Source organism: Armigeres subalbatus, chromosome 2 (assembly GCF_024139115.2).
Source record: "Armigeres subalbatus isolate Guangzhou_Male chromosome 2, GZ_Asu_2, whole genome shotgun sequence".
Lineage (NCBI taxonomy): Eukaryota > Metazoa > Arthropoda > Insecta > Diptera > Culicidae > Armigeres > Armigeres subalbatus.
Genome location: NC_085140.1, coordinates 59,794,719 through 59,822,094, shown reverse-complemented (window position 1 = coordinate 59,822,094; position 27,376 = coordinate 59,794,719). Strand labels below are relative to the sequence as shown.

Below are 27,376 nucleotides of genomic sequence, written 5' to 3'. Positions count from 1 at the left end.
TTTCTGTCTTTGGAAGTTGAGCGCTAACTAGCTATTTGGTGGAGCCAATTGAATTGGATTTCGGTACGTTTTATTGCATTTACAAACCATGTGACACAATTTTATTTTAAATTTCAACTGTTTCTCATATACAGGTATTTATTTAATCACGTTTTCCAATAATTTGAATTTTTCCATCTCACTGTACATTTCATTGAAGAGTCGATCTTCACTTTATTTCGCCGATCTCTGCATCGGGGTTTGTCTTGTTTTTTTTTAAACAAAGTACAAAGTGGGTAGGTAATATCATTCTGTAGCTTTCCGTCCTGAAAGGATCACTGTGTGAAAGTGAACAGAACTCTTCGCGCATATGCTCCGTATATGTAGCATAGAGCATTAGATTTTCTACTATCTCCTGTTTTCTAACTTGTTTTCTGTGATATCCTTTCTGACTAAGTCTACAATTTTTATGTGTTGCATTTGTCTTTGTCTCTTTGTCGTTAATAAAATTACGCTAGATTCATTTTCCAATGCAAACGTCTTGATTCCTTTGGTATCAAGCATTCTATGGCATCTCACCATCAGACGATACTTAGTACCGAATTTTTAGAAGTAAAAATATATAATATAGAATTAATAGTAGAGGTGAACAATAAGTGTGTCTGTGTGTGTTGGGATTCCTCTTACGTTTTATCTTGCTTCGTCCGAGATTTTAGCTATACAAACGCTTTCAATAAATGTGTTTCTTCAATCATAGCGTTTTTCTACCGTTGTTTTGCTATTTGCAGTGTGAATGATTGAAACAATGGTGTAAATATGAAATTAGTTTTGATTTAATGCTTCACATACACCTTCAAAACCTCGGAAAGTACCATAATTTGAAATATCAATTTCCAAGATCTGAACAACATAACGTTATAATGTCCCGAGACGTTTTCACAGGTAATAAAACACGAACCGCTTACCGGGGGTGCCTTCTATGGTATACTTCATGATGGCTGTTCATGGTTGTGAAGGTTGACTTGATAAATTGTTAGTAGTTTAACGACTGATCCTTTGTGCAATTGGTATGCGGGGGAAGGTGGGTGCGTACATCCTTCAACCTTTGGGAGCGAGAATTGACTTTGCCTAAATGTGTGCCTAATATATGACTTTATCTAACGACGTTACGAAGGTTACACATGAAAACTCTATACAGAGCGTGGACACTCAAGTTCACTGCGGAACACTGTCAATGCTTCCGGGCATTACACAGAACAATGCTACATTTAGGGGGACAGTCGAACATTATTTACGGAGGCAATTTCGGTCATTAAGTGAAATTGTTCTTTAGAAGGAACTTGTAGAATTTTCAGAAATAAAAACTAGGATTGTTTTCTGTTTCAGAACGAAATGAATAAAATACGGATGGTTTTTTTTACGAATGCTCATTTGTTGAACTAATTTGTATTAATTGACTCTCTTTTTTGCATAGTGCAGATTATCCTTGGTCATTTCGATGACCGGAGAGGAAGAATCTAAAGCTTACGTCTTCTGGCAGATGCTCCTAAATTTCTGATTTAAGATTGTTGCTCACACAAAACTAAAATGTGTTAGGGATTTGGGAGCGGGAAAGGTACTTACTATAGTAGAATTAAGGTGCGAATCTACACGACTAAAAATTTACAAGTGGCTACCAGCGGTTTGAAGCGCTGAGATCGCGGGACCACCAAGTCCGCTATCGCTATTCTCACACGAAACATCACCAAGCAGAAGAACCTTCGTTACGCGTTCTAAATCCCTGATCGTTTTTTGTTTTGTTGTTGTTCAAGTTGTTCCAACTCCCAACACTCGGTACATGTTACCATGCACAAACGCGGCCCGGCGCCCGGAACAATAGCTTCTATTTACATTACTAAATAACAATAATTATTATCATGATCATCATCGTCATCTATCGCACCCGCCAACGATGGTTCGTTCTTTCCGTCCGAGGCCGAGGCTGGCGCGGGCATCTCCGGCTGTCTTGCATTTATCGCTACAGAACCAAGGTCAACTGCTATGTACGGAAAGATCATAATAAACAGGAGAAAAAAGAATGGAAAGATTAATATTCAGCAAATTGTTGGTTATATGTAAGATATACTGCCGTCATACGCATATTTGTCCCATGTTTGCTGGGATTTCCTATATACATGGGACAACTATGCGTAGAACGGCAGTATAGATATTATTTGAAATGGTTGTAGACCAATTCTTAATACATAAAACAATATGCAGCAATTAAGTTTGATGATATAACGACACAAAGAGCTATTTGCTTTAGATAGAATGGGACAATTGAGCATTTTAAGCACGATCCTCAACATTAACCAGCCTAGCTAGCATGTCTTTTATTTCTATGTTTCAATAGTACTACAGTTCTTTTCTGTTTTCTGTAAGTTATCCTGGAGGAAAATGGGGCAAGATCGCCACCCTAAGCTATGTCTCTTGTGGAACACTAAAATTCATCAGCATACTGCAGATTTGTCTCTTAGCCTTAGCATGGAAAATATTGATTATTAAAGTTTAAGCAAAAAAATATGTTTTTTTCGAGGCGTTTATTTACTGTATGGGACGAATTCGTTACCCCTCGGGGCAAGACAAGCAAGGTCCACAAAATATTTAAAAAATATTTGGACTTAATAAAACATTAGGTATCATTTTTCCACTTCAAGAGATTATACATAAATGTCGTTAGATACAAAAATGTCATTTTAAAGTTTGATTTCATGGTCACTGGTCATAAATTCGACTGAAACTATTTTTTTATGGTCAAACTTCTTTTCTATCTCTTAAATCTAGTCTAATATAAACTAAAACTATTTTAGTTATTTTGTAAGAACTTGAGGGTGCAGATTTGGATTGTACTCAATTTATGGACACTCCTCACGGAATGCAAACTCAAAAGTACTCGTGTTTTCAAGGGCACACTATTCAATACGGAAGCAACGCACAACTGTCATTTTTATTTTTTTCTGCTTTGCATGCGTGCAATAATAAAAATTACTATTGAGTGTTGCTTCTGTTTTGAGTGGTGTGCCCTTGAAAACACGAGCACTTTTGAGTTTGGATTCCATGAGGAGTGTCCTTAAAGGACAATCTTGTCTCTACCACAGTTGACGGTACCACCAGTAGTCATCTACTATGTTGCCTTATTCCGGGCAAAAGCGTACTATTAAAAAAGGGATCATAAAATCATTTGCCTTATTTCGAGAAAATGCGTACTTTTGTTGAAGGGCTTATCTACTTTTATTAGCTTATTCCGAAAAAAATGCATCCTTTTAAAGAAAGGGGCCATCGACTCTTTTGCCTTATCAGGGTTTCGACTCATTTTCAAAATAAAGTTCTCTGATTTTTCCAGGGTTTTCATTAAATTTACAGAATTATAAAAAATACGATGAATACGCGCATATCATTTTGAGGCAGCTTTCACGGTTTGATGTTACACATGTTCCTGATTATTCTATTATTTTTTAAATAAGGTATAAATAAATTTGAAATTGTTAATTACAGAAGTGGTTTCCATTATAATAAAAGCAGGCAATCAAATAAGCGAACAGAGGCGCCTCGTCCATACGTTCTACCTGTTCATGGAACAGGTAAACATTTTTATTTCAGAAGTAGGAAACCTTATGTACTCACAATTAATGTTTTATCAATTAATTATTAGGGCAAATAATTACTCAGTGAAATTTTTCAAACAAAATTTCACGTGATACTTCCAATGATGACTTAATATCTAACGATGCGATGCTTAAATGTTTGGCGTACAGTCGAATTGCAAATAAATATGTGTTTCTCCGATGGATAACATCACACCACATCACATAGAAAGCTTTTGCCAGTCGGACGATTCACAATAAAGAACAGCAGCGCTGCCAGAAGTCAAATTTAAATTCTTGCGCCATGACAAATGTTTTGAAATAATTTCCTCCTTGGTAAATATGCTCACTCGTTCTCCGCGCGCGGAGAACCAGCGTGAGCGTTGCCATCTTTCTTCGTTTCCTCACATCGTCCTCTTTCGCATGCGAAGCAGGCACGTTTAGACGCAAGTTAGATGCTATGTTGCACAGGAGTACAACCCGTTCGACGCGCTGCGAGAACAATCAACGACGCGACGTACCTTCGATTAGACTTTGCCGAAAGGCGCACCGCGCACGCTTTCGTTCATACTTAGATGATTGGGAACGGTTTGTTTTTTTTTCTTCTGATGAATATGCATCATAAACAACAGCATCAAAATATTAAATTAATGTTTGAGTTTTCAAAAGAGACATCAAATAATACTTTTTTTTTCGAATAATCACAATTAATTAACAAAGAGAAAAAGGTATAGTTTTCACTAAATTTGAAAAATTAAATAACTGGAAAACACTTCAGCTTCTCAATGTGACTCATGTCTGCTTCTAAATGTGGACTCAATCTGAGGTCTCATCAAATGATGATCCTAATGATGGTTATTAAATTTCTTTCATAACAATAAAATGCTAGAGACGATGGTTCCTGTGCACCCGAATGGTGGAAAGAGCCGATTTCAAAGATCTCTATTCTGAGCCATATCCAGTTATCGGCAACTGTTACCAAGTTAAATTTCGAACGACTTACGAGAGTTTAAAATTTTAAGTGCACCACAATTTAAAACATTTTAGAGACAAAAAAGATTGATAAGCTGTTTATTGTTTTGTAAATCCTTTCTATTCAAATAGTTTTTTTTATCTTCCTAATATTTAATCTGGTACACGGGTAGATCAAACAACCCAAATTTTGAGTTGTTTTCGATCTAGCATCTCTTTCATTTCATCCTTTGATGTCAAAAACAGAGGAAGAAAACCACCCAACGATAGCAGTTCGATGGGGGAAGCCAACGCTAGGTTAAAGGGGTTGAACTCAAATTTAGGTTGTTTAAACCTATTTGAACTTAACATTAGGTGGAAACAACTTAATATTTAGGTACTTTTTCACACGGGATCAAACGGAAACAACTCAAATCCGAGTTCGGCCATCCAACTCAAAATTGGCTTCCCCCACCAACGGTCCAAATTAAGTGAAATGAACTTAATTTTGAGTTGTTTGAACTTCATTTTGGGTAGATGAGTTTAACCGTGTAGAACAGGTGTACCAGAATTCCATGGGACGCCCCTGTAAGCGAATAATCAGTAAAAACGTTGGCGACTGTCAAAATAGTTCTGAAACTATGAAGATTTGATATAATTTTGAATGCTGAAATTATTTCTTGGCTCACTTTAAGCAGTTTTAAACATTACTTTTAATTTTATTTTATCGTCTGGTTAAGTAATTAACTGGGAAGGCCTCCAGAAATTCTTAGGAATGTTTTTCTTGGAACATCTTTGGATATTCTATTCAAAAATGAATCAAAAAAAAAACATCGAAAACTCTTTTAGCAAAACCTGTTAGTGATGAACTTATTTTGAAATCCCGTGGAAATTCTGTTATTACGGAAGTTTTATCCAGAAATTCTTTTCACAGTTCTTCGGAAATTCTTTTAATATTTGCTTCAGAAATGTCTTTAGGAATTACTTGGAAATTATTTTAAGAATTCCATCGAAAATTATTTCAGGAAATTCTAAATGACTTTCCGAAGGGATTTTTAAAGTAAATTTGGAACGTGTTTCCAAAGAAATTTCAGAAGGATTATCTCTAAAGGAGTATCCGAAAAAAAAATCTGAAGTAATTTTCCAATTTCCAATGCAATTCTTGAAGTAAAATCCGGAAAAAAAATCCGTGTGGAAATTCTAAGCGAATACCTGGAGAAGAAACTTAGAAGAAATTTCCGAAGGATTTTACAAAGAAATCGTTCCAGGAATTTCTAAATTATTTCTGGTTACATTTCCATGAGTAATTAAAAAAAAATCTAGGAGGTACAGTAGACGTTCGATAACTGCCAAGTCATTTAACTGCAATTCGACAGTTGCAACAGTTTTGCAGTTATCGGACCGCTAAACTTCAAACTGATGTCAATCTCAATGACAGCTGCATTGCGCTGCACATTTAGATGCTCTTTTATTGCATCTGACGTCGATTGACAACCGTTTGACGTCTAGAATGCGTTGCAGTTATCAAACGGCATTCGTTAACTGAAAAGTAAACATTTTGCAGTTATCGAACGGCTACTGTATTTCCAAAAGAATTCCTGGTGGATTGCTGAAAACATTTCTGGAAGAATTTTTGTAGATATTTTCCAAAGAGAACCTTTAGGGATTTCCGAAAGAATTCTTAAACAAATTTCAGAAGCAATCCTAATTAGAAGTTCCGAAGATATGTCTAAATACCTTCAGGAATTCCTTCGTCAATTCTTGCAGGAATTTCTTTAAAAAATCATACAAAAAATTATTAAATTGGTGAAAAATCCTGTTCTTTTCAGAGAAATCAAATTTAAGGAAAAATATTCAATTTGGTAGATCACGTGCCCCAGTTAAACTTCGCCAGTATTCAAGCCCACAAGAAACAAATTCTTTCCTTCTTCGGTTGTAAGACGCGTCGTTAGACAGTTTGTTTGTGGCTCACTGTCGGCCTATGGCATATGCATTATTTATTCTTGCATTGAAACGTACATTAACGACTCTTCAATTAAACCACATGTTCACTTTCTCTCTCACTGATTTCCCTGATTGTGCCAAGAATTCCCTGATAATTCCCTGACAATAATCAATGCCCGTTCGCATTTGGACCTATAAGACCTATCCCCGGTGTAGTGTGGCCGTGGGATCTAAGGTGAGGAACCTAAATTTGGTGGAACAAATTAGCATCCTTTAAAAAGCTGTTAAGTGCTGCTTTACCGTAATCTGGAAAAGTGACGTATGCACGCGTAATCACAACCTACGAGTTTTCCATTATTCTGTGAAACAACTCGTTAAGCACTACTCGGTAACACCAATTTTATAAAAAGGCGTATATGTTACTTTTACTGCGGCAGTGCTGTAGCCGCTTCGCGACCCGAATACTAACCGGGATCCCGTACAGCTCCCTCAAATGATCGTATTTAGGACAGTGGCAGATAAAGTGCTCGACACTATTCTCAGTACTACATAGTTTACAGCAGGACCGGAAAGGGCCTCCGCCGAAATTGTGGGAGACCCTTGGGTGGCCGGTCCAAAGCGTCGAGACACTGCTGCTTCTTTGGGTCGTTCCAAGGACTAGTAAAGCCCTTTATCTTCCTCAAGAAAGTTGATCTCCTGGTATCCCATAGAAAAGCCCAGTCCTGGACGTCGATACTTTTTGTCCACTTTTTCATGTCGGCCAACGGGACGGAACAAGAATAGCGTTGACCATTGTGTTTCAATCTAGTAAGGACATCGACGGTGGTGTTCCTCCTGATGATGTAGTGGCGAATCTGATGTTCCAGGTGAAACTGGTGTTCGCAATGTCCGGTCCGAAAAAAAACTGCAATAGTTTTTTTTTTGCTGGGTGTGTGGCTGCAACGAAGACGACAAGACCTGTGCTCCTATTGAAATGCGTGAGGAATTTGCGGACTCATTTTTAACAGTGGAGGCGTGGCGCGGCGGCGCACAGGTCTAAAGACGACTGCATTTTTTTTATAAGAAAACCCTAAATATTATAAACTTTTGCTAATCTATCTGTATTCAGATTCATTTTATTTTTATTATATTTAAGAATAAGACATATTAGCAGTAATATTAAAGTGCTCATCTTGCCCCGTTCTCCTATACTTTTCTCGTTTTTTCTTGAAGGTTATATTTCCTAGAAACTATTCCGTGTTTTAAAGTTTTTTGGCATAAAAAAAATATTCGATAATTCAGTCCAGATTTACTTGTTTCATTAATATTATTATGGTCGCCTCGAAAACAAATATTTTTTCCACGTTTCATTAGCGCACATCCACATTTACATGCGTGAGAAAGAGAATATAATATAGAAAGAAGAAAAGAAGTTATACATAAATTATGGGGAACTGAGGAAAATTAAAAAAAAAATCTAAGGCTAATCAATGAATTAACACAAGAATAAAAAAGACTTAAGAATTATAAGGAAAAAATATGGTTGACTTTAATCTATTGTGAATTGTGATCGTGTCGTCTGTTAACGTGTTACGGAAGTGAAATATTTAGGGCTGCCGTAATTGACGATAAAATGATTTGAAAAAATGTTTAGCCGAGAAATGATTTTCCAGCTAAAATGTCATACAATAGTGTAAAATTGCGAGAGATAAAACTCATGGTGATACACTTATGAAACTACAAACTAACCTTCGGGAACGACACGTCCGTACGATCGGAGGACCTCTAATTGGACCTCCGCAGCGGATGGTGATGATCGGTGATGTTTGCATCATTCGAGTGCATCGTGTTGTAGCTCATTGCTCCGTAGATCCCGGCGCCGGACATGGCGGGCAGTTCTCGGCGACCTCCGTCGCGGTCGCCACTAGATGACGCTCCAGATCCGGTGCGCACGATCAGACTGCTGGCCGAGGCTTCGGCCGATGCCGCACTGACCGGTAGTACGTACCGCAGATCGGATAGCTGTTTTTTGTCGGATTCCTTCGGCTTTTCCACGGTCGGATCCGACGAGGAACCGCTACTCCATACCGCACCCCGGGCGCCCTCGGTGAGGATGTATTTGAAGAACTCGTAGGTGGACCAACAAATGGCGGTGGCGGGCATTTGGTACAGCACTCGAGCCTGTAGCCCCTTGAAGAAGCCCATAACTCCGGCAGTGCGGTATATTTTCTTTACGGCCTGAATGAGGCCAGTGGTCTTGCCAGCACCGTCCTCCTGGGTATTCAACAGAGTTTTACACACGTCCAGTGGCGTTGTGAGGGCTGAAGCGGCCGCGCCCGCAGCTCCTCCCGCCACCATATGTACCGGGGGATTATACTTATTGTCTTCATTGAGCAGCTTCTGGAAGAATTCGTACGTGGGAAACTGGATCGCCGAGTACGGGATGTTCATCACAAGCTGCGTCGAGTACGATCGATAAAACGCTCGCAGGCCTTCGGTTCGGTAGACTTGGCGGGCGCAATGCATGATCGAACTGTAGGGTGAGTTGTACATTTGTAGCCTCTGCTTGACGACGTCGGCCGGATTGGAGATGGCATCGTGTACAAGGGTGGCCAACGCAGCCGACACCATGTAGTTGATTTGATCCCGATCCGAGAAGCGTCCGATCGTCTCCTTCGAGTACTCGTACGCTCCGAAGTAGAGGGCGTGTGCGGGGCCCGCCCCGGCAACAACGGCCATCACTCCACGGAACGGCCGCAGCAGGCCTTCCGATCGGACCATGTCGCGCATCGTCGAGATGATTGTTTCGTTTGCGTGCATGTGCGTGAGCGACTGCATTCGTGTCTTGACCGAGTCCAGCGGGTACATCACGCAGTGCTCCATGACGCCGGCAATGGCACCGGCCGTCATGTTGGTAGCTACACTGGTCGTTGGCAGCGATTCATATTCGTCTGGATTCATGACACATACACTCTGTGCTCCGACGGGGTTCGTTAGAGTCTAGGGCGTTCGGAATTACGCACTCACTGGATAGTTTGTTTCACTTGCAGGATCTAAGATGTAGGAATTTTCAGCTGCAAATGTTCGTGTACTATACAAGCATTTCTGTCAGACGTAATCTGGAAGAGAAAGAGAAAATACAAAATTGTAATATGTCGAAGGAATGGGAGAATATTTAATTGGAGTAGGTAGATAAACGGCATTGGTTCAATAGGTATAAATCACAATCCAGTTGTCAGCAAATTTGAGACAAATCGATTCACATCGTACTTTGATTATTACGTTGGAGGGGTAGTAAAAAATGAAATAAATCATACCTATCTTGGGGTAAGCATTCAAAGTAAACGTATGAGGAGATAATGTTTTTACAAAGTTCTCCGTATTTTTTGCTATGAAGCTCGTTGAAACATAATGTAACGGTACGGCTGTCGAAGCGAGGTGTTCCGAAGCGCAACAACCTGCCGGGAATACTACTTATTCTTCCCTATATCATTATCGCCCTATATCGATCTTAATGAATAAATTATTCTTTATAATTACAATGTTTGACCAGTTAAAAGAAACGGTTGGATAGAATAATTCTATGACCTTACGTTTATTTCTGTAAAGTAGTTGTAAATCAATAAAAACAAACTATAGGATATGAACAAATTAGGCAAAAGCTTCAGGATATGAACAGCAGACCATTAAACAGCACATAATTGGCTAAGATTAGATTACAATACAACCCACATTTGATACATGTGACTTACCTGGGCAAATTACGTACGTCACTGAATCGAGCCCCGATACGATATGATATGAGTTCATTTCTATTATTGTTAAAGTTCAATTAAGGGGAACCGACTAATCATGTAAGACTAATTGCATCCCGACGACAAAATGAAATTATATCAAAATTAAAACAACTTCAGATATTTATAACTACTGTTGATACAATTTAGAAAATGATTTTCAGTTCCAATTTTTCCAATTTTTATTAAATTTATAACAATGTTTGATTATTTTGATTTGTAATAATTTTCTGTTATTTTAACTACTATAATGGGACACAATTTATAACAGAATCAGTTACGAAAAAGCATTTAACTACATTTACTAGAATTATTCTTCAATATCTCTATTTGTTCTACAATTAAGGAGTTATGCTAATATGTCTTGCGATTTGGTGAAGATTCAGATGCTGCTCAAAAACGATTTCAGTTTATAATAAGAATACATGTAAATAGGTTTAGTCTCTTACTCGATATTGAAGAGACCTTCGAATTGGATAGAATATCGAGTAAGCGATATTTCTTTGTAGTATTGAAATTTAACCAGCAAAGGACACATTTTTTTAGTTGATTTGTCAACATTTTTTAAATGCGAGTTAGCAGCGAGTCAAGCAGTTTGACTAATATTGACTCCAACCCTCGTTTAGTCAAGCATCCACCATGTTCTTCCAACAGCGGCACGAAAACCCAATTTATTCGACCAACAATATCACACACGAACGACCCTTCACTACAGACGATCTAATATTATATTCTGGTATTCAAAAGAACATCGCTTCACGATAATCTACAGGGGTTAGACAAAAAGGTTGAGATAGGTAAAATTATGTCGAAATTCAAATCAGCATAACTTTGAGTATAATAATCCGATTTTGATAAAACTAGGACCATCTGAAGCGGACACTCTTCTAGTATACTGTCCTCCTTCAAAACCTGAGATTGGTCCTTGACAACCGGAGATGTTCCGGGTTATCCGAGGGTATGTTCAAGATGCATTTTTTCCACTGCTTGTAATTTTATGTGACGTTTACTTTCATAATGTTTTATGCTTTCTCCAAAAACTAGAACTAATACGGCGACCAATCGTGGCTGTAGATCGAGAATCCATCTAAACTATGCGGAGATATGGCCATTTCCGTAAAAACGGTTCCGGGAACATGATGAAATGATAACAGATCGGGATAATGCAAATATGAGTATCTAACTTCATGGCTTTGCAAGACGATGATTACAGAAACATTTCCAGAATGATAGTGTCCACTGCCACCCTTAAAGCAGGTTCCAAAGGCCTTTCAGGAGGGGCCGATTTTGGCACCATCTGGAACCATAATGTCCTCGTGATGGACACCCATATATGGGTGTCAAAATTCATGTTTTACCAAGACGATAAACGTAGGACCTTTTTTTAAGATACATTTTGAGGACTGTAAGACTCTCTGGCCAATTTGTAACAGGTTCCTGGTGTTCTGCGAAAGTGACATTTCTCGCTTAACTTTTCAAAAGGACCTAAGTAACATTTTTTCATGAATTTATTTGAATACAGCAATCAATAGCATTCATGTTGTTCTGTTGATTGCGCTATTCAAATTAATTCATGAAAAAATGTTTCTTAGGTCCTTTTGAAAAGTTAAGCGAGATTTGTTCAGGGTGTATGGCCAATCCCGTACCGTTTTCACGAAAATGGCCATATCTCTGCGTATACCTAATGGATTCTCGCCAGCCAGCATTGGTCAGCATAATAGTTCTAGTTTCTGGAGAATGCATAAAACATGACGCCAGTAAACGTCATATAAAATGACAAGCAGAAGAAAAAATGCATTTTTAACATACTCTCAGAAAACCCTCAACCAGAGGTTTCGCATTGGGACAGTATACTAGAAGAGTTTCCGCGTCAGATGGTCCCAGTTTCATCAAAATCGGATCATTGTACGCAAAGCTATGCAGATTTGAACTTCGACAATTTTTTGCATATCTCAACCTTTTTGTCTAACCCCTGTATAATGTAATGCAGCGACCGATGCTGACGAGTTGAAGGGGAATTTTCTACAGCGAACTGAATGCCCTCGTGGATACAGTATCGAAGCGTAACGCCGATGCGAAGACCGGCTTCAACAACACGGATTATGAGACATCACGAGGACATTATCAACATCAACCCGTTTGTGGACGTAGAATTCCGACAAGCGTCCTGAAAGGACTGATTAACTCCACGCTCATCAATGAATATTAACAAAAACAAGATGAAGGAGGAGTCTCTGAATTCTCCACTTCCTTCTAAGAAACTAGATGTCAAGACCGTCATGCCAAACCACGGAAAAAAAGAGGGAGGCGGGAGACTTCAGATATTCCTTCTAACTCTAGTATTCAAAATAATTCTTCTCCTATCGAACTGAGCAATCAGTTCGATTTGATTCATGACGAAATTGAGCAAATCGAATTTACCTCTAGCCCAGGTGATTCGATTCATGCGAAAAAGAAAAGGATTCCGCCAATTGTGATATCTATTGCCGAGTTTTCTGGCTTTTGGAATGAGATTTTGAGTAACCTTCAGGGGATCGAGGTTTCATTTCAGATTGCCAGGAAGGGTGACTGCCGTGTTTTGCCGGGATCCTTTGATGATCGCAAACGTCTTCTTCAGTATTTGGCTAAGAAGCGATTTTAGTTTTTAACATACGACGACAAGACTGAACGATTGTTCAAAGTCGTGTTAAAAGGTCTCCCCAGTGATGATAACTCACTGGATAAGATCAAGATGGAAATTTCACAATTGCTTGGATTTGCGCCAGTCCAAGTAATTAAAATGAAGAAGAAATCCCACTTTAATTCTTTCCAGAGATGGATTTCTCAAGAATTTTATTTGGTTCACTACAACAAAAGTGAACTAAACAATATGAAAAGTTTGGAAAAGGCCTGTATTATGTCCCATGTCCGTGTTGCATGGGAACATTTCCGCAGGCCTGGGGGAAATTTTCAAAACCCCACTCAGTGCCGTAAGTGCCAAAAGTGGGGTCACGGAACTAAACATTGCCACATGGATGCCAAATGCATGATTTGTGGTTAAACCTCTCACCCCAAGGACGCCTGTCCAGTGAGAGAAAGTTCCAATAAATTTAAATGTGCTAATTGTGGGGGCAATCATAAATCCAATTTCTTCCTTCACGCAAAACAGTTTTGAATTCCCGTGCAAAATTGATGACGGGAAATTTCAATAGGATCCTAGATTCGCCGGGTAATTATATTTCAAACGCTCAAAATCTGCAATCATTTGCCGGTCGAGCAATTCATATCCACCACAATCAACGAACAAATTTTGCTCCTACCTCTCACCGGGTAACGAACAGTTCGTCGAATTCTATTTTTTCAAACATGCCTACCTATGCAAGCATTGCAGGCAGGCAACATTTCATTTCTGAAAATTTACCAAAGATGAATGATTTTCATACCCATTCGTCAACGGAAAATAACCGTCGTTCTGACGACTCAGGTAGAATGTCTGCTTCCGACTTTGATTTTCTAAATGAACAATTGCATCACATGATTGATGCAATGTTCAAATCAAATTCCAAAACTGAAGCTGTTCAGGTTGGTATCAAATTTACTAGAAAAATTGTTATTTGACTTAGTTTTAATGGATCCAAATAATTCTTTTTAAAATTTTAAATTGGAATGCCCGTTTTTCAAAGGGTGAATGATGAATTATTGAACTTCCTAACAGTTCATAATGTGCACATTGCCATTATAACTGAGATATACTTAAATCCTGAACTCTTCATCAAAAGAGATCCAAATTATTTTATTTACAGAAATGATCGTCTTGACAGCGCCTGTAGTGGGGTCACCATTGTCATTAATAGACGTATCAAACATAAATTATATTCTTCATTTGAAACCAAAGTTTTTGAAACCTTGGGAGTTTCCGCCAAAGGGCGAAGCCTTCGTGCCATTTAGTAGATATTTTCCCCACTTACTTGCAAAAATGTAAAATTTCCACGGATGCTTCCAAAACTCAGCTATTAACTATTTTTCCACATAAGCCGAGAGCTTGTTATTTGAAACATTCAAGCAGACGTATTGTCACTATGAATGGGGTACCAATTTATTGGTCAAACAAAGCTAAATATTTAGGATTTCTTCTAGATCAAAAACTAACTTTTAAACATCACATTGAAGGCATTCAAGCCAAATAACAAATATATTAAGTGTCGACACTTATAAACAGAAAATCCAAACTTTGTGTTAAGTACAAATTTATTATTTAGTTTTTTTTAGACCAACGATGTTGTATGCTGTACCAATATGGACATTTGCTGCAATACCAGAAAAAAGGCAGTTCAGAGGATTCAAAATAAAATTTTGAGAATGATCCGTGGTATAGTATCCGTGGTATGGCTTCGTGGCAGTGTGGTTAGCGACGTCAATCGTCTAGACGCATGGGCTATGGAGCGTGGGTTCGATTCCCGCCCCGGTAAGGAGGAAACTTTTCGTGATCGAAAAATTCTCCACCGGTCCACTTGGTGTTATGTGTTCTGTCCGTTATCTAGGTGTTAATTGTTCAGTCTGTACGACCTCTGGTCGAAGACGGTGTTCCTGTCTTTTTCAATGAACTTCATAGAACCATAAGAGATAAACATTACGTAATATGTATTAGATAATTAGCAAATACAACTTTAAAATACACCTACATAGCTAAACGTAAACACCCCAGAGCCTTCACTCAATGTAAACTACATCTGAATTAATCCTTCTAACAATCAGTAATCGCAGGGCTGGTAGCGATAAATGCCGTTCAAAATAGTGACTTAGTGACCAACGATGACGAAAAAAGTGACCAAATAGTGACTTTCAGAAGCAGAAAAAGTGACAAAATAGTGACTTTTGTATGAAGTACTAAACAGGTAGTGAGTTGAGTTGCATTCGTATTGTTCATGTGTAACTCGTAACTCGTATAAGATCGGAAACTAGGGATATCATGTTTTTTCAAATCCTTATTAGAATGCTATCAGAAATCAAGAGAAGACAAAAATTACAATATCATGAGGTTTACTACTGCTGCCCGTGTACATCTTCATCGTAGCTAGGGAGAGGATGGATCTTAGCAGGGGACAACCGACTTGGCGACACCATCATAAATACCACAGAGTTGGATATTGAGGAAGGTATTCGTTGGGACATCCAGAGGCATATTGCTAGCCTCCATGGTAAACCTTATTCAGCAGGTAACGAGTTACAAGTTGTTAAACTAAACCATGCTTATAATTTCAACAACGATTTTGAAGCAAGTTCTACAGCATTGTGGTAATAAAGTTTAACATGAGCTCGAAGTTTTTCGTGAAACTGCAGTTCGTGTATGAAAAAGGCAGAATGAAGGGGTCCACTACGAAAGGCCGAATCACAAAAGGCCGAATCACGAATGGCCGAATTACAAAAGGCCGAATGCACAAAAGACCGAAACCACAAAAGGCCGAAATCACATAAGGCCGAATCACAAAAGGCCGAAACCACAAAAGGCTGAATCACAAAAGGACGAATGAAATCGGCAGACCAACAAAGTGGACCGGAGCGAGCGCGCGCTCGCTCCGGTATACTTTGTTGGTCTGCCGATTTCATTCAGACTTTTTTTTATTCAAATACTTAATATAATTTAGAATATTCGGATTATTTTGTGATTTTTCATTGAAGTCTTGTGAAGTCAGTTTCTCTCAAATGGGGAGAAAATTAAATACATTTAAGAACACCGCGTTACCGTAAGTTATACAGCTTTTAGTCAAAAGCATAATAATTGGAAAAGTCTATTTTGTTTAGTTTCTGATGTCGCAATTAGATCATGAGTAGTGCGCATCATTAGCACAACCATACATCATGAAGCGCACAACTCCTACATTGATGCAAATCGGCAATTCGATTCTGTGAGCCATGAATCCGATGGAATTTAACTCGGGCCCTTGCATTAGATTTGGGAATTTAACTTTTCCCAATACTACTGATAATGATTACTACAAAGGAAGCATCAGCAAAGGAAGGAAAAAGAGAGCTCTTTGATTACTCCGTTACTTTAAAGTGCTAATATTTATACGTATGTTCATCCTTTCATTACCCGGATAAAAATGTACTATTGGTTCAATAGTGTAAACAATTGAATTACCATACAATGTATGGTATACAATAGGATATATTGTTTCTCAATGGTTGCACAGATTGTATCCACACTGAGGATACAATACATCAACATATTTCTCTAATGTAACAATACTTGCAATTGTTTTTGAAACATTTTCATACATAAGATTCATACATTGATAATTTTTGAAACGTTTCTTTACATTGCATATAAACTATATAACAATATTTGCCTCTAAGTGCCAAATATGTAATTTTTCCCTTTAAATTGCATTGTTGAACAGTAAAGCTGTCACAACTGAGAAATCAAAAATCGTATTGTTTTACTATACAAATACAATACAATCCATTGTATTTTGAACAGTTTTGTTCGGATATTTCAACAATATATTAACCATACACTCTATTGTGTGAAGAAAAAAATGTATGGAAAAATCTCAGATTTTGTATAGTTACGATACTTAACAACCCGTACATTCTATTGCGAAAACTTCATTTACATTCGAGTAAATGGTTCATAACAATGCATTTTAATGTATTTCTATGGGTTCATTTACAATATAATCTATTGCCAATTTATTGTTATTAATAGTAGTGTTACAATAAATTGTATTGTTATTCTACTGTATTTTTTATTCGGGTACTGCAATGTAGATTGATCTATAATGCAATATATAAGGATTCAACTTGACTCTGTAAACACCGTCATACAACTTCTTTCAATTGAAAGATTGAGCTTCGACGTTGAACTGACGTAAATACCTCAACTGAATAAGATTGATTAGATCGCTGCTAGTAGTTGCAAAACACGTGGACAAGTTTTTCTTAATGGGGAAGCATAATAAAAGTAAACGTAAATTTGTGAATATTCCAAGTTCTCTTAATTGAAAGATTGAAACTTTTGTAATAATTCGGCCTTTTGAGATTCGGCCTTTTGTATCATTCGGCCTTTTGTGGTTCGGCCTTTTGGGTTTTCGGCTTTTTGTGGTATGCTAGAACATTTTCGGCCTTCTGTGGTTCGGCCTTTTGTGATTTGGCCTTTTGTACTGATCCCGAATGAAGTATAACAAATTTTGCACTGTCTTTTACTGTCGATCAGAAAAAAATTGTCTCGTCAAAGATATTTCCAAAAGTTTTACCATATATAGATGATTCAGCTGCAAGACAGTATGAAAAAGTGCTAGAACGATGTTCGGTTCGGAAGTCCTGATGTCCGAATTCTAATGTGGTGCTACGCCGACAATATCATGCTGTGTGATTCGTCGTCGAGGGGTTAATCAATCAGAAACTAAGAAATATCTCGGAATTATGTCAAAATTGACGTGACAAAAAATGGATATTCAGAAACGATAAAAATGACAACAAGTGAAGTTCTTACCCTTGAAATGCTTATTAAACGAGTGCTCAAGAGTATAATGCATTCAATAATGGCTTGGAAATATCCAAACAATTGGGTAGGCATAGACTTCTCAACGACATTTTGCTATCGAAAACAAAACCCTATACGCTCCTTATTTATTAAACTTCCACCCAAAACTAAATCCGTTATGTAAATCCGCATCAACAATCCTGCGCTTTATATACGGCGCTGCCTAAACGTATGCCCAAGCTTCGCTGAGTGGTCTGTCTGTGTGTCTCTCGATCCCGAAGTCCACGGTTCGAACCCACTCTGCCTTTCATAAGACGGCCTTGGAGAGATTTTTCAAACTTTATATATTTTGCTAACAGATTTACATTTGATTTGGTTGATGATAATGGTAGATACAAATGATTTTTATTTTGAACTTTTTTTTTTACAAACGGTGGTGCGAAAATAGTGACTTTAGTGACCATTTCCCGAAAAATAGTGACTTTAGTGACTTTTGGATGCAAATAGTGACTTTTGTTTGTTTAATGACCATGACTAAAGATTCGCAGTCTGGAATAAACTGATTAATAATTATTGAAACGATCCCTGTTGAGTGAAATATTCTGAATATTACCTCCAAAAGGCTCTCCTCTTGCTAGCACTCATTATGGAAGCGCCACAGTCAGTACAATGATAAATTCAACCCCATACCATCCCTCATACAAACTAGAAACTTCTTATCCAGACCAGCTTGAGCTTGATTGACTGTCCGTAATTGCCACTTCATTATGACCAGACTGGAATCAAATTTACTCAAAACAATGTTATTCGACTTCGTTTTAATGGATCCAAATATTTTTTTGTAAATTTTAAATTGGAATGCCCGCTCTTTGAAGGGTAAGGAAGATGTTCTGGCACAGAGAACCAACAGATGTTTGCTTGGGACTAGCACTCGTCTTCAATGTACAAGTACTGATGATCTCATTTGTTGGGTCACACTGACGCCTGCCACGTCAGAATGCAAGTCAATGTAAGGAAGGGGAGGAAATGATGATGCAATCACTCGTCCACTGCAAGCCGAATATATCTCTGCACTTACCACGAGTTCATGCGGAATTTGTTGGAATTTTTGGGTTAGGTTCGAGGGGCAGAGGTTCGTCTTGGTTAACGAGCGAGCTGCCAATGAGACAGATAGGAGAGAGCAACTGATAGAATTTCTTATTGGATGTATTAAACGAGCTTTTTCGTTCATTTCCAATTCTAGCAGTTACTACTAGAATAGTTGAGTTGAAGGTAGAGCATAGAAATGGAAACGGTATGGAAAGTTCATTTCCAGTTCTAGCGATTGCTAGAACATGAGAAATATAGAGTAAGAGAATGGAACAGATCTGGAACCCATGACCTCCTGCATGTGAGGCAGTAGCAGTAGCCATATGACTACCAAGCCCGTTCACCAGAAACTTCTTATCCAGACCAGCACAAATAGTCGGCGGACTCCCAGAATATGTAACAGAATCGACTGAGCGTGGCGAAGCAAAATTTATTTTTTGAACCACCCTAATCATTAGTTTGCTGCTACCAGTGCCGGTGTTCACATTCGCTATTCGATCAATTTTTTAGTATTTCTTTCGGGAAAGAATCGTGGCTAGTGTAAACTTTTTACTTCAAAAGAGTGACTAATGGATTATTGAAAAAGCAAAATCTGCCGCTATGAAACGAGTAGATAGCGCCACCGTAGACCAGTTCCTTCAAAACCTTTCGCATGTTAACCTACATATACAGTAGCGGCTTTGTTTTGATGCTACTCATTCTAAAAAGAGATGTTTGATAAGTAACCCATCAATATTTCCGGGTGGGCTCCTGTGCGGAAGTGTGTTTCAAAACTTGTTTTTCGTAACGCTTTGACAAGAAGTGAAGTGCAGTGATAATCGCGGAGGGATACTGAATTGGCACGTAACTGCACAGCATATTTATAGCCCGGTGCATTAACTGATACCATCATAAAGGGGTCGTACACTAATTACCTAAGCACTTACGGGGGAGGGGGGGGTCTTCCATTTTCTTACGCTCCATATAAATAAATCTGACATGGGGGAGGGGGATTGAAAAAAATGCTTGCGTAATTAGTGTACGGGCCCAAAGTATATAATTACGAAAAATCTCATTAAAACCCTAGTACCTCCACTATTGGTGCTACCTTCACTAAGGTCTGTATCATTTGGAGAATTAAACTTAAAAGTGACATTTGAATAATTATCGAATAACCCTGCTCGCATTGCAAGATTACTTTTGACAGATATCGAATCATTTTTCATCAATGACTTATTGCAATTTCTGGGTAGCACCAGCCATTCTTATGACCGGGTTATTTGCTAATTTTCGAACTGTCACTTTTAAGTTTAATATTCTCTAAATGAGACAGACCCTAAGTATACGGTTACCATACACTGTGAATTAAATTAAGTCTCTTGTTCCTGGTGAATATATTAATCTGTTCGGACAGTCTAAGTGCACTAGAATCTCTCAAGAACCTAAGAGGTTCTCCGAAAACTGGTCTTATTGCACTACGTATCAAAGACATTGTTGCACAGCTTGCTCAGTTACTGTATTCGCTGCCGGTTATGTGGGTACCATCGCATATGGTATTGAAGGGAACAATCGAGTAGATGTTCTTGCCAAGCGCGTTGTGGCTTTAGATTTTTATCACAAAACAGATAGACATCATAGAACAAACAGCAAAATTCAAAGTGAACTCTTTGTTTATCAACAATGGACGAACGGCCCTCCCGTGTATCCAAGACGAAAGAAAAAACAGAAAAGCATGCGCTGCTACTCTGTCTTATGCTCATTGTTGAGTAAAGCTTGACTTCCACCGCTAGGTTCGCTAGCGTTTCAAAATCAGGGAAGGACCACATTCTACGGCAAAGATGCCTATAAGTTATGTGATTTTATCCAATGATAAGATAAACAGCGGTTACATCCTGGCAGCAAAGCTGATCCAATAGCGACTTTGGAAGATACTGCTTCAGTATTCTGCCTAGGGTTGGATTGTCGTCCTGGTCGTCTGGTACAATGCAACAGAATGCTTATCATAAATACGCCTCGTTTAATTTCGAACTATTACACACAAAACGCTGCCCTTGATCACATCATCTGGCAATGCGAGCGATATGAGGAGAAGAAAACTATTCTTCAACAAGAATTGCAACACATAAATCGGAACCTTCAGCCAATTAGAGATGTTCTATTAAACATGGATATCGCTATGATGAAAGTTATCAATCGGTTTATTTTAGATTCTAGAATCTAAATTTGATAAATATGACTAAATTTACGTTGTTTTTGAAGTTTTACTTTGACACTAACAAAAATACTATATGTAAAAGATTATAAACGTTTATTAAGCGTGAACATCGGCTCCGTTAAGGTTTACCATTGAGCCTAATAAACTAGCTAGTAATAATAATCACCCTACATTTTGCTTGCGAAATTTTCATTCTCAGTTTTACGATTTCTAGCTATTTTGAAAATCACTGGTTTGAAGTGGTACGGTCATTAAAAGCAATTGAAATCCGCATTTCTTATCCGCATATAGATGGGAATCTTATCCGCAAATAGAAGGGACACAAGCAATAATCAAATTGTTGAGGAACTGCACGGACTAGAAAATCAAAATTACCTCTCGATAATCTTAGTGCTTTATGGCATAACACAATAATGTTTCAGACTGTTTGCCTACACAAAAAAAAATCTCGCCGATGATCGCAACAACACGTGCAATCTTTAGATAACAGGAATAATAAGAAGCATTCAGAGGGTTCACCCTGTACGGCAAGTCGGTAAGCGATGATAACAGTTCGCACAAACAGTATCAAACGGGAACATAACTGCAGTGATCGATTTAGCTTCATCATTTTTCTGCTTTCTGAATTGTGTGTATGTAAATTAATAGCACTTTCTGGACCAGTGGATTTCACAATACGGTGCGGAAAATGATCATTTCGTTTAACACTTATCACTTGTTATATTTTTTAGCGGACACTGTTGCAATTTCAAATGACGGTATTTTTGTGGCAACAATTTAAATTTGAGTATCTAATAAAGCAGTTTAACAGTACATATTTTCATAATCATTGAAGTCTACTCAAACTGCCGTTCAGGTCGAAAGTTTCCACAGCGGAATTAAATGGAATAGAACATCCTAGAGGAAATTGAAAATTTTGTCAATATTGAGTAAGTACTTCTAAATCAACCGCATTGCGTGATGGATCTGTTTATAATTGTTAAGCCAGTACCTTGAACCGACTAGCCTAGTAAACACGATTAGTACACAGACAATCGAGCTAGAACTGTATCACAATCCACCATCACATATGACACACTCACGTGCACAACTTCTCAAGCGATTATTTGTCACAATTAGATCCCGATATCCAGTTTCACACAGATCCAGCATTCGAATTGTTTCAAGGTCAACCGCAATCAACGTTCCTTCTCGACTATGATGATTTATAAGCACTGCGTGATCAATATGATTTACCTATCCACACGTTATTGCTTCCTTCCAGACATGTTTTCCAGCCGAGAATACCTTTGCAAATGGGCAAAGGCACGGACGGTCGACAATCTGTCATTTCTGCTATCTCATCGAGGCGGCGCTGCTCTTATCAGTTTACCTAGAGCCAACAATGTGCCCGCAAAATGAGTTGTTATCGTGGCAGCAAACAACCAATCGAGAACCTCTCCGGACGACTGCAACGACGACACTTGAGTAGGTGTTCTCTTCGAGTATCATCAACGTTATCGTTTTTTGGTCTCTGTGGTAGCGGAGTCCGTCTTAGTTGTTGTTTGTAAATGTGAAATCGTACTAGCCGATGTTATTTCTGTCTCCACGGTGGATGCCAAATATAGAGCCTTTTTGAAGATTTTTTTCTTAAAATGTAGGTCAATATATTATTTCAAAACTTATGCATCTTTAGAATAGAGTTTAAAGTTGAATCTATTGAAAAATTAAATAAAAAAAACAAATATTGAAAAAGTACTTGGTAATAACAGATTAAAACTATACTATATCAATTACGTAAATAATTTATCACACCAAAAAAAAAAAATTCTGGCATCTCTGTTATCTTCGAAATCCTTTACCCCAGTTAACCCCCCAGTGGGGTGCAACGAAACCATTGACCAGGCAAAATTATGTCATTGATCCGAAAACGTCACACCACCACAAAACCATGTGGTTCTTATCAGTTCGTTTTGAGAACCGGTACAGGCGATCTGCTATCGCACTTAAACCATTCACCAAAACCAGTCTGAGGTGGTTTGTCGGGTTAAATGAGAGTGGTGATTAAATATTATGACCACAACAAATAACATTTTCAATGCGGCTGATCGATCAATAGATGCGCCGGTGGAGCGTATTTGATAGACGGACGGTCGGTTGGGAAAGGGTAAAAGATGACGAGTGTCTCGCTTATTTATCTGGCAGAGCAAGCAAACTTGCACATTGGCGATTATCGCGGCTGTGTGACATTTCTGCGCGCGCGCCACCGGTGCTTCCGTCGAGCACCCACTACAAATTTAAACAGTGCGAGGATCACGAGGGATTACATTATCGGAATTATTTGGATTAGGTGCTCGTCGAAAGTGAATCACGAGACAGGAAGAGCTTCGAAGCACTGACCTTTTTAGTAAGTGAGTGATCCTAGGCGAACAGTTATCGACACAATTTTTACGTGATTTGATTTTGATCGATTATGACCAGTTTTAATGAAACAGAATGAATCGACCCCACGAAAATACATGTAAAAATCCAAATTCTAAAGACGTAACTCAATTTTTTGTAAAAAAAAATCTTAAGGTTCCCCCAAACACACGCGACGCGACAGTCGCGACGCGATTCTATCGCTTGGCGACTGCGATTCTGTCGTCGCTGGTATGGAAGGATAAATGGAACATTGCCTGCAGCGACCCAGCGATAGAATCGCGGCGACTAGTTGTCGCCGTCGCGGCGATGAAATCGCTTAGGTCTGGGGGAGCCTTTATTCTCCAATGGCAAGAAAGCGAGAACGAAATGCTTTATCATCGCTTATCGGTGGAAGCTGACTCACTAAAACCAATCTGCTTTAAAACTAGTCCTGATCCTCACGGCCCTTGAGCTTAAGCTTGATTGACTGACGGTAGTTGATACTCCATTATGACCAGATCAGCTGTTCTTGCACAACAGATGTTTAGCTTGGGACTAAACACTCATCTTCAATGTACATACAAGTCTGGTGATCTCATTTTTTAGGTCACACTGGCGCCTGCCACGTCAGCATGCAATGTATGGAAGGGGGAGGAAATGATACAATCACAATCACCTCTGCACTTGCCACAAAGTTCATGCGGCACTTATTGGATTATTTTGGGTCAGCTCCGAGGGGCAGAGGTTCGTCTTGGATTCGCGACTACGAAGGTAAATGGTTCACGCACAGGACAGGTCCTTATGGGATTTTACAGACAGATAGCAATTAGATTTTGCCATGAGTGAGTAGAGGCATTACCTTCGTATTCGCGAATAACGAGCTGCCATTGTGGTAGATGGGAAAAAGCTTTTTTTTGTGTTTTTATTAGGGAGACTAGCCCGAGACTGGCTCGTCTCCAAGCTGGGGGAAAGCTTTTTTTACGTTCATTTCCAGATTCTAGCAGTTACTGCTAGAATAGTCAATTCAAAGGTAAAGGACAGAAATGGAAACGGTATGGAAGTCCATTTCCAGATCTAGCGATTGCTAGAACATGAGAAATATAGAGAAAGTTACAAAGTAGTAGAATGGAACGGACCTTCTGCGTATGAGGCAGAAGCTGTAGCCATATGACTGACTACCCCGTCCCCATTTGGTGATGATCTCCACGGCCCATCCTTAAACAATACACCAGCATTAAATTACATTTTAAAATTCCCGCATATTTTCCGTCTTTTTTGCGATATTTTTTCTAAAAATTCCCGATATAATTTTGTTGTGTATTGAACATTAGTAACCCACGATATCAGTGTACCGTTATGCCTAGTAACCAAGCGCTGCTTAGTAGCAACCTAGTTTGTTCAATTGAAGTAATTAGTAAAATAAATTTTCATTAGTCCCTTTGAGCCCAACCAGTATACACGCGTATAGCGGTAAGATGCGCGGCTATAAAGCAAGACCATGCTGAGGGTGGCTGGGTTCGATTCCCGGTGCCGGTCTAGGCAATTTTCGGATTGGAAATTGACTCGACTTTCCTGGGCAAAAAAGTATCATCGTGTTAGCCTCATGATATACGAATGCAAAAATGGTAACTTGGCTTGGAAACCTCGCGGTTAATAACTGTGGAAGTGCGGAATGAGCACTAAGCAGCGAGGCGGCAATGTCCCAGTGGGGGATATAATGCCAATAAGAAGAAGAAGAAGAATAAGTATGCACGCGTCTTATTAACTCGCAAGCGGTTATGGGCCCAGGGCTGGTAAAAGCTTGAAGTAGTCTAGTCGAGAATAGTTCGTTCAATTTGAAGAAGATGACTCCATGGACCGGCTGCAAGCGGAAGCAGTGTGCGGTCTTCAACTGCTAGTCGGGCGCAGTTTAGAAGTGCAGTAGCTCTACCGACCATAACAATTGAAGGGAAAGCAGAACTATGAATGTTGCTCATACGAGATGGTACGTGGCGTGCAGTAAAACCACCGACGAATGTGGCGGTTGATCCGGATATGAGTGATCGAGCACTTGCAACTATATGTCTAAGCTTGGAGAAGCACAACTTTAGTTTAGTCAAGAATGCTGGTACTGCAAAGGAAGCATGGGAGAAACTGCAACAAGCGTTCCAGGATAATGGACTAATCCGTAGGTTCGGTCTGCTGGCCAAACATACAACTGTCAAGTTAGAAGATTGTGAATCCGTTGAAGATTGTGTTGACCAGTTGGTACGGCGGCAAATGATTTAGGAGAAATTGGTTTTCAAGTCAACGTTTAGTGGCTGGCGCTTGGGCTGACGTCATTGTTCCTGAATCCTTTCCTGAATATTACAAACTGATGATAATGGGTCTTCAAGCCTCAGGATTTGCATTAACTGCTGATGTTGTGAAGACGAAGATTATCCAAGATGTCAAATGGCCGCTAAAGAGTTTCAGCAGTAAAGGCGCTCTCTATTCAATGCAGAAGTCGAAGCGAAGAAAAGGAGTGCAGAAAAAAAGAATAGAGCATGTTACAATTGCAAGAAACCGGGGCATTTCGCTGTGAATTGTCCTCAGAAACAAAGAGCAAACTCTTCAAAAACAAAGGGGAAAGCTTTGTGTATTTCGTTAGCTGCAGGTATCGACAAGGACGAAGATTGGTATTTTGATTCCGGTGCGACCTCACACCACAGAGAACAGACGTTGAAGCTCCACTCGCCATGTTGTGATAACTTTTTACTGTTCATTTTGAAATTACTTTGGAATGATACCGAGCATAATCAGCGCTAGCCTCATCAAAAAATGCCACTGTGCGCTAGTGTCGTTATGCATGCAAGAGCATACCAGCGCCACCGTGTTGTCAAAATGAGATTGTGAGTTGCAATGTCGACGTCGATGGCGTTGAGGTTCGGTGTGTTTGTTTACACATGTTTTGCAAGAAATTTTGTTCGAGCCTCCATGTCTGTTCTCTGTGCTCACACATAGCATTAGCATTAGCATTGTTACGGTGTAATTCGTAGACTGGACACTAGTGATACTCATGCTTTACTTTTGAGATCCTTAACTAGAATGCTATCAGAAACCTAGAAGGGGAGTGGTTCTTGACTCCAGTCTTAAACAAAAATAACAAAAGCATGAGGATTACTACTCCTGGCCACGCCCATCTTCACCGTTGATGTGATACTTACTTAACGAGAGACCACCGACTTAGCGACACCCTCATAAGTTTCACGGAGTTGGATAATGAGGAAGGTATTCGTTGGGTCAGGATTTGCCTGTAGCTGGCAATGTAACCGAGGTAGATCTTGCCCCGTAACACACCACGTAAAGGTGTCTACCCAGCGTTACGGGTGGATTCCGGTGTGACCTCACACATGACACGAACCGAGGAAGGTTTCATCAAGCAAGCGGACTGGATACATTTGATCGATACTGCAAGCAGTCAAAGCATCAAGTCGATAGCAAAAGGTATTGTCAATTTGTAGTTGAAAGAAGGGCCAATGAAGTGAAAGATGTTTGGATGGTTCCTGAATTGATGACAAACCTGTTGTCTATAAGTAAGATTTGTGCAAAGAACATGACAGTGCTTTCCAAGAAAAATGTTGGCGAAGTACGCGATGAAGATGGTGATATAGTTGTTACTGGTATTCAAGAAAACGGGATCTATGGCATCGGAGACTCGGACATCTGAATCAGCAATATATGACCAAGATTTCTACGATTGTTGACGGAATGCCACAACGACTTGGAATAGCAACTAACTGTATGTCATGCGCTCAAGGTAAGCACGCAAAAAGTTCTTTCAAGGCTAGTTTGTCACGTGCTGAAAATCTTTTGGATCTGGTTCATTCAGATGTATGCGGACCGGTTGAAGTTGAAGCCGGTGGAAGCCGCTACTTTGTGACTTTTGTGGACGATGCCAGTCACAAGGTGTTTGTGTATTTTATAAAATCCAAAACTCAAGTGAAAGAGGTGTATG

General features: G+C 39.1%; 1 protein-coding gene across 4 annotated transcripts in view; it reads right to left on the bottom strand.

Moving 5' to 3' along the window:
- Positions 1–99: 99 nt before the first annotated feature.
- Positions 100–27,376, bottom strand: part of LOC134208722 (mitoferrin) — an 85,448-nt gene continuing 58,171 nt past the window's right edge. For 2 of the 4 annotated variants that reach the window (XM_062684558.1, XM_062684561.1), the window contains 2 exons: positions 8,226–9,595; positions 100–2,017 (listed from right to left, as the gene is read on the bottom strand). In XM_062684558.1, coding sequence (XP_062540542.1) covers positions 8,262–9,437 — 1,176 coding nt within the window. In that variant the 5' untranslated portion in view covers positions 9,438–9,595 and the 3' untranslated portion in view covers positions 100–2,017; positions 8,226–8,261. Of the gene's footprint in view, positions 2,018–8,225; positions 9,596–22,254; positions 22,478–27,376 lie in introns of those variants that run through there. The other 2 variants (XM_062684559.1, XM_062684560.1) reach the window with 2 other exon arrangements.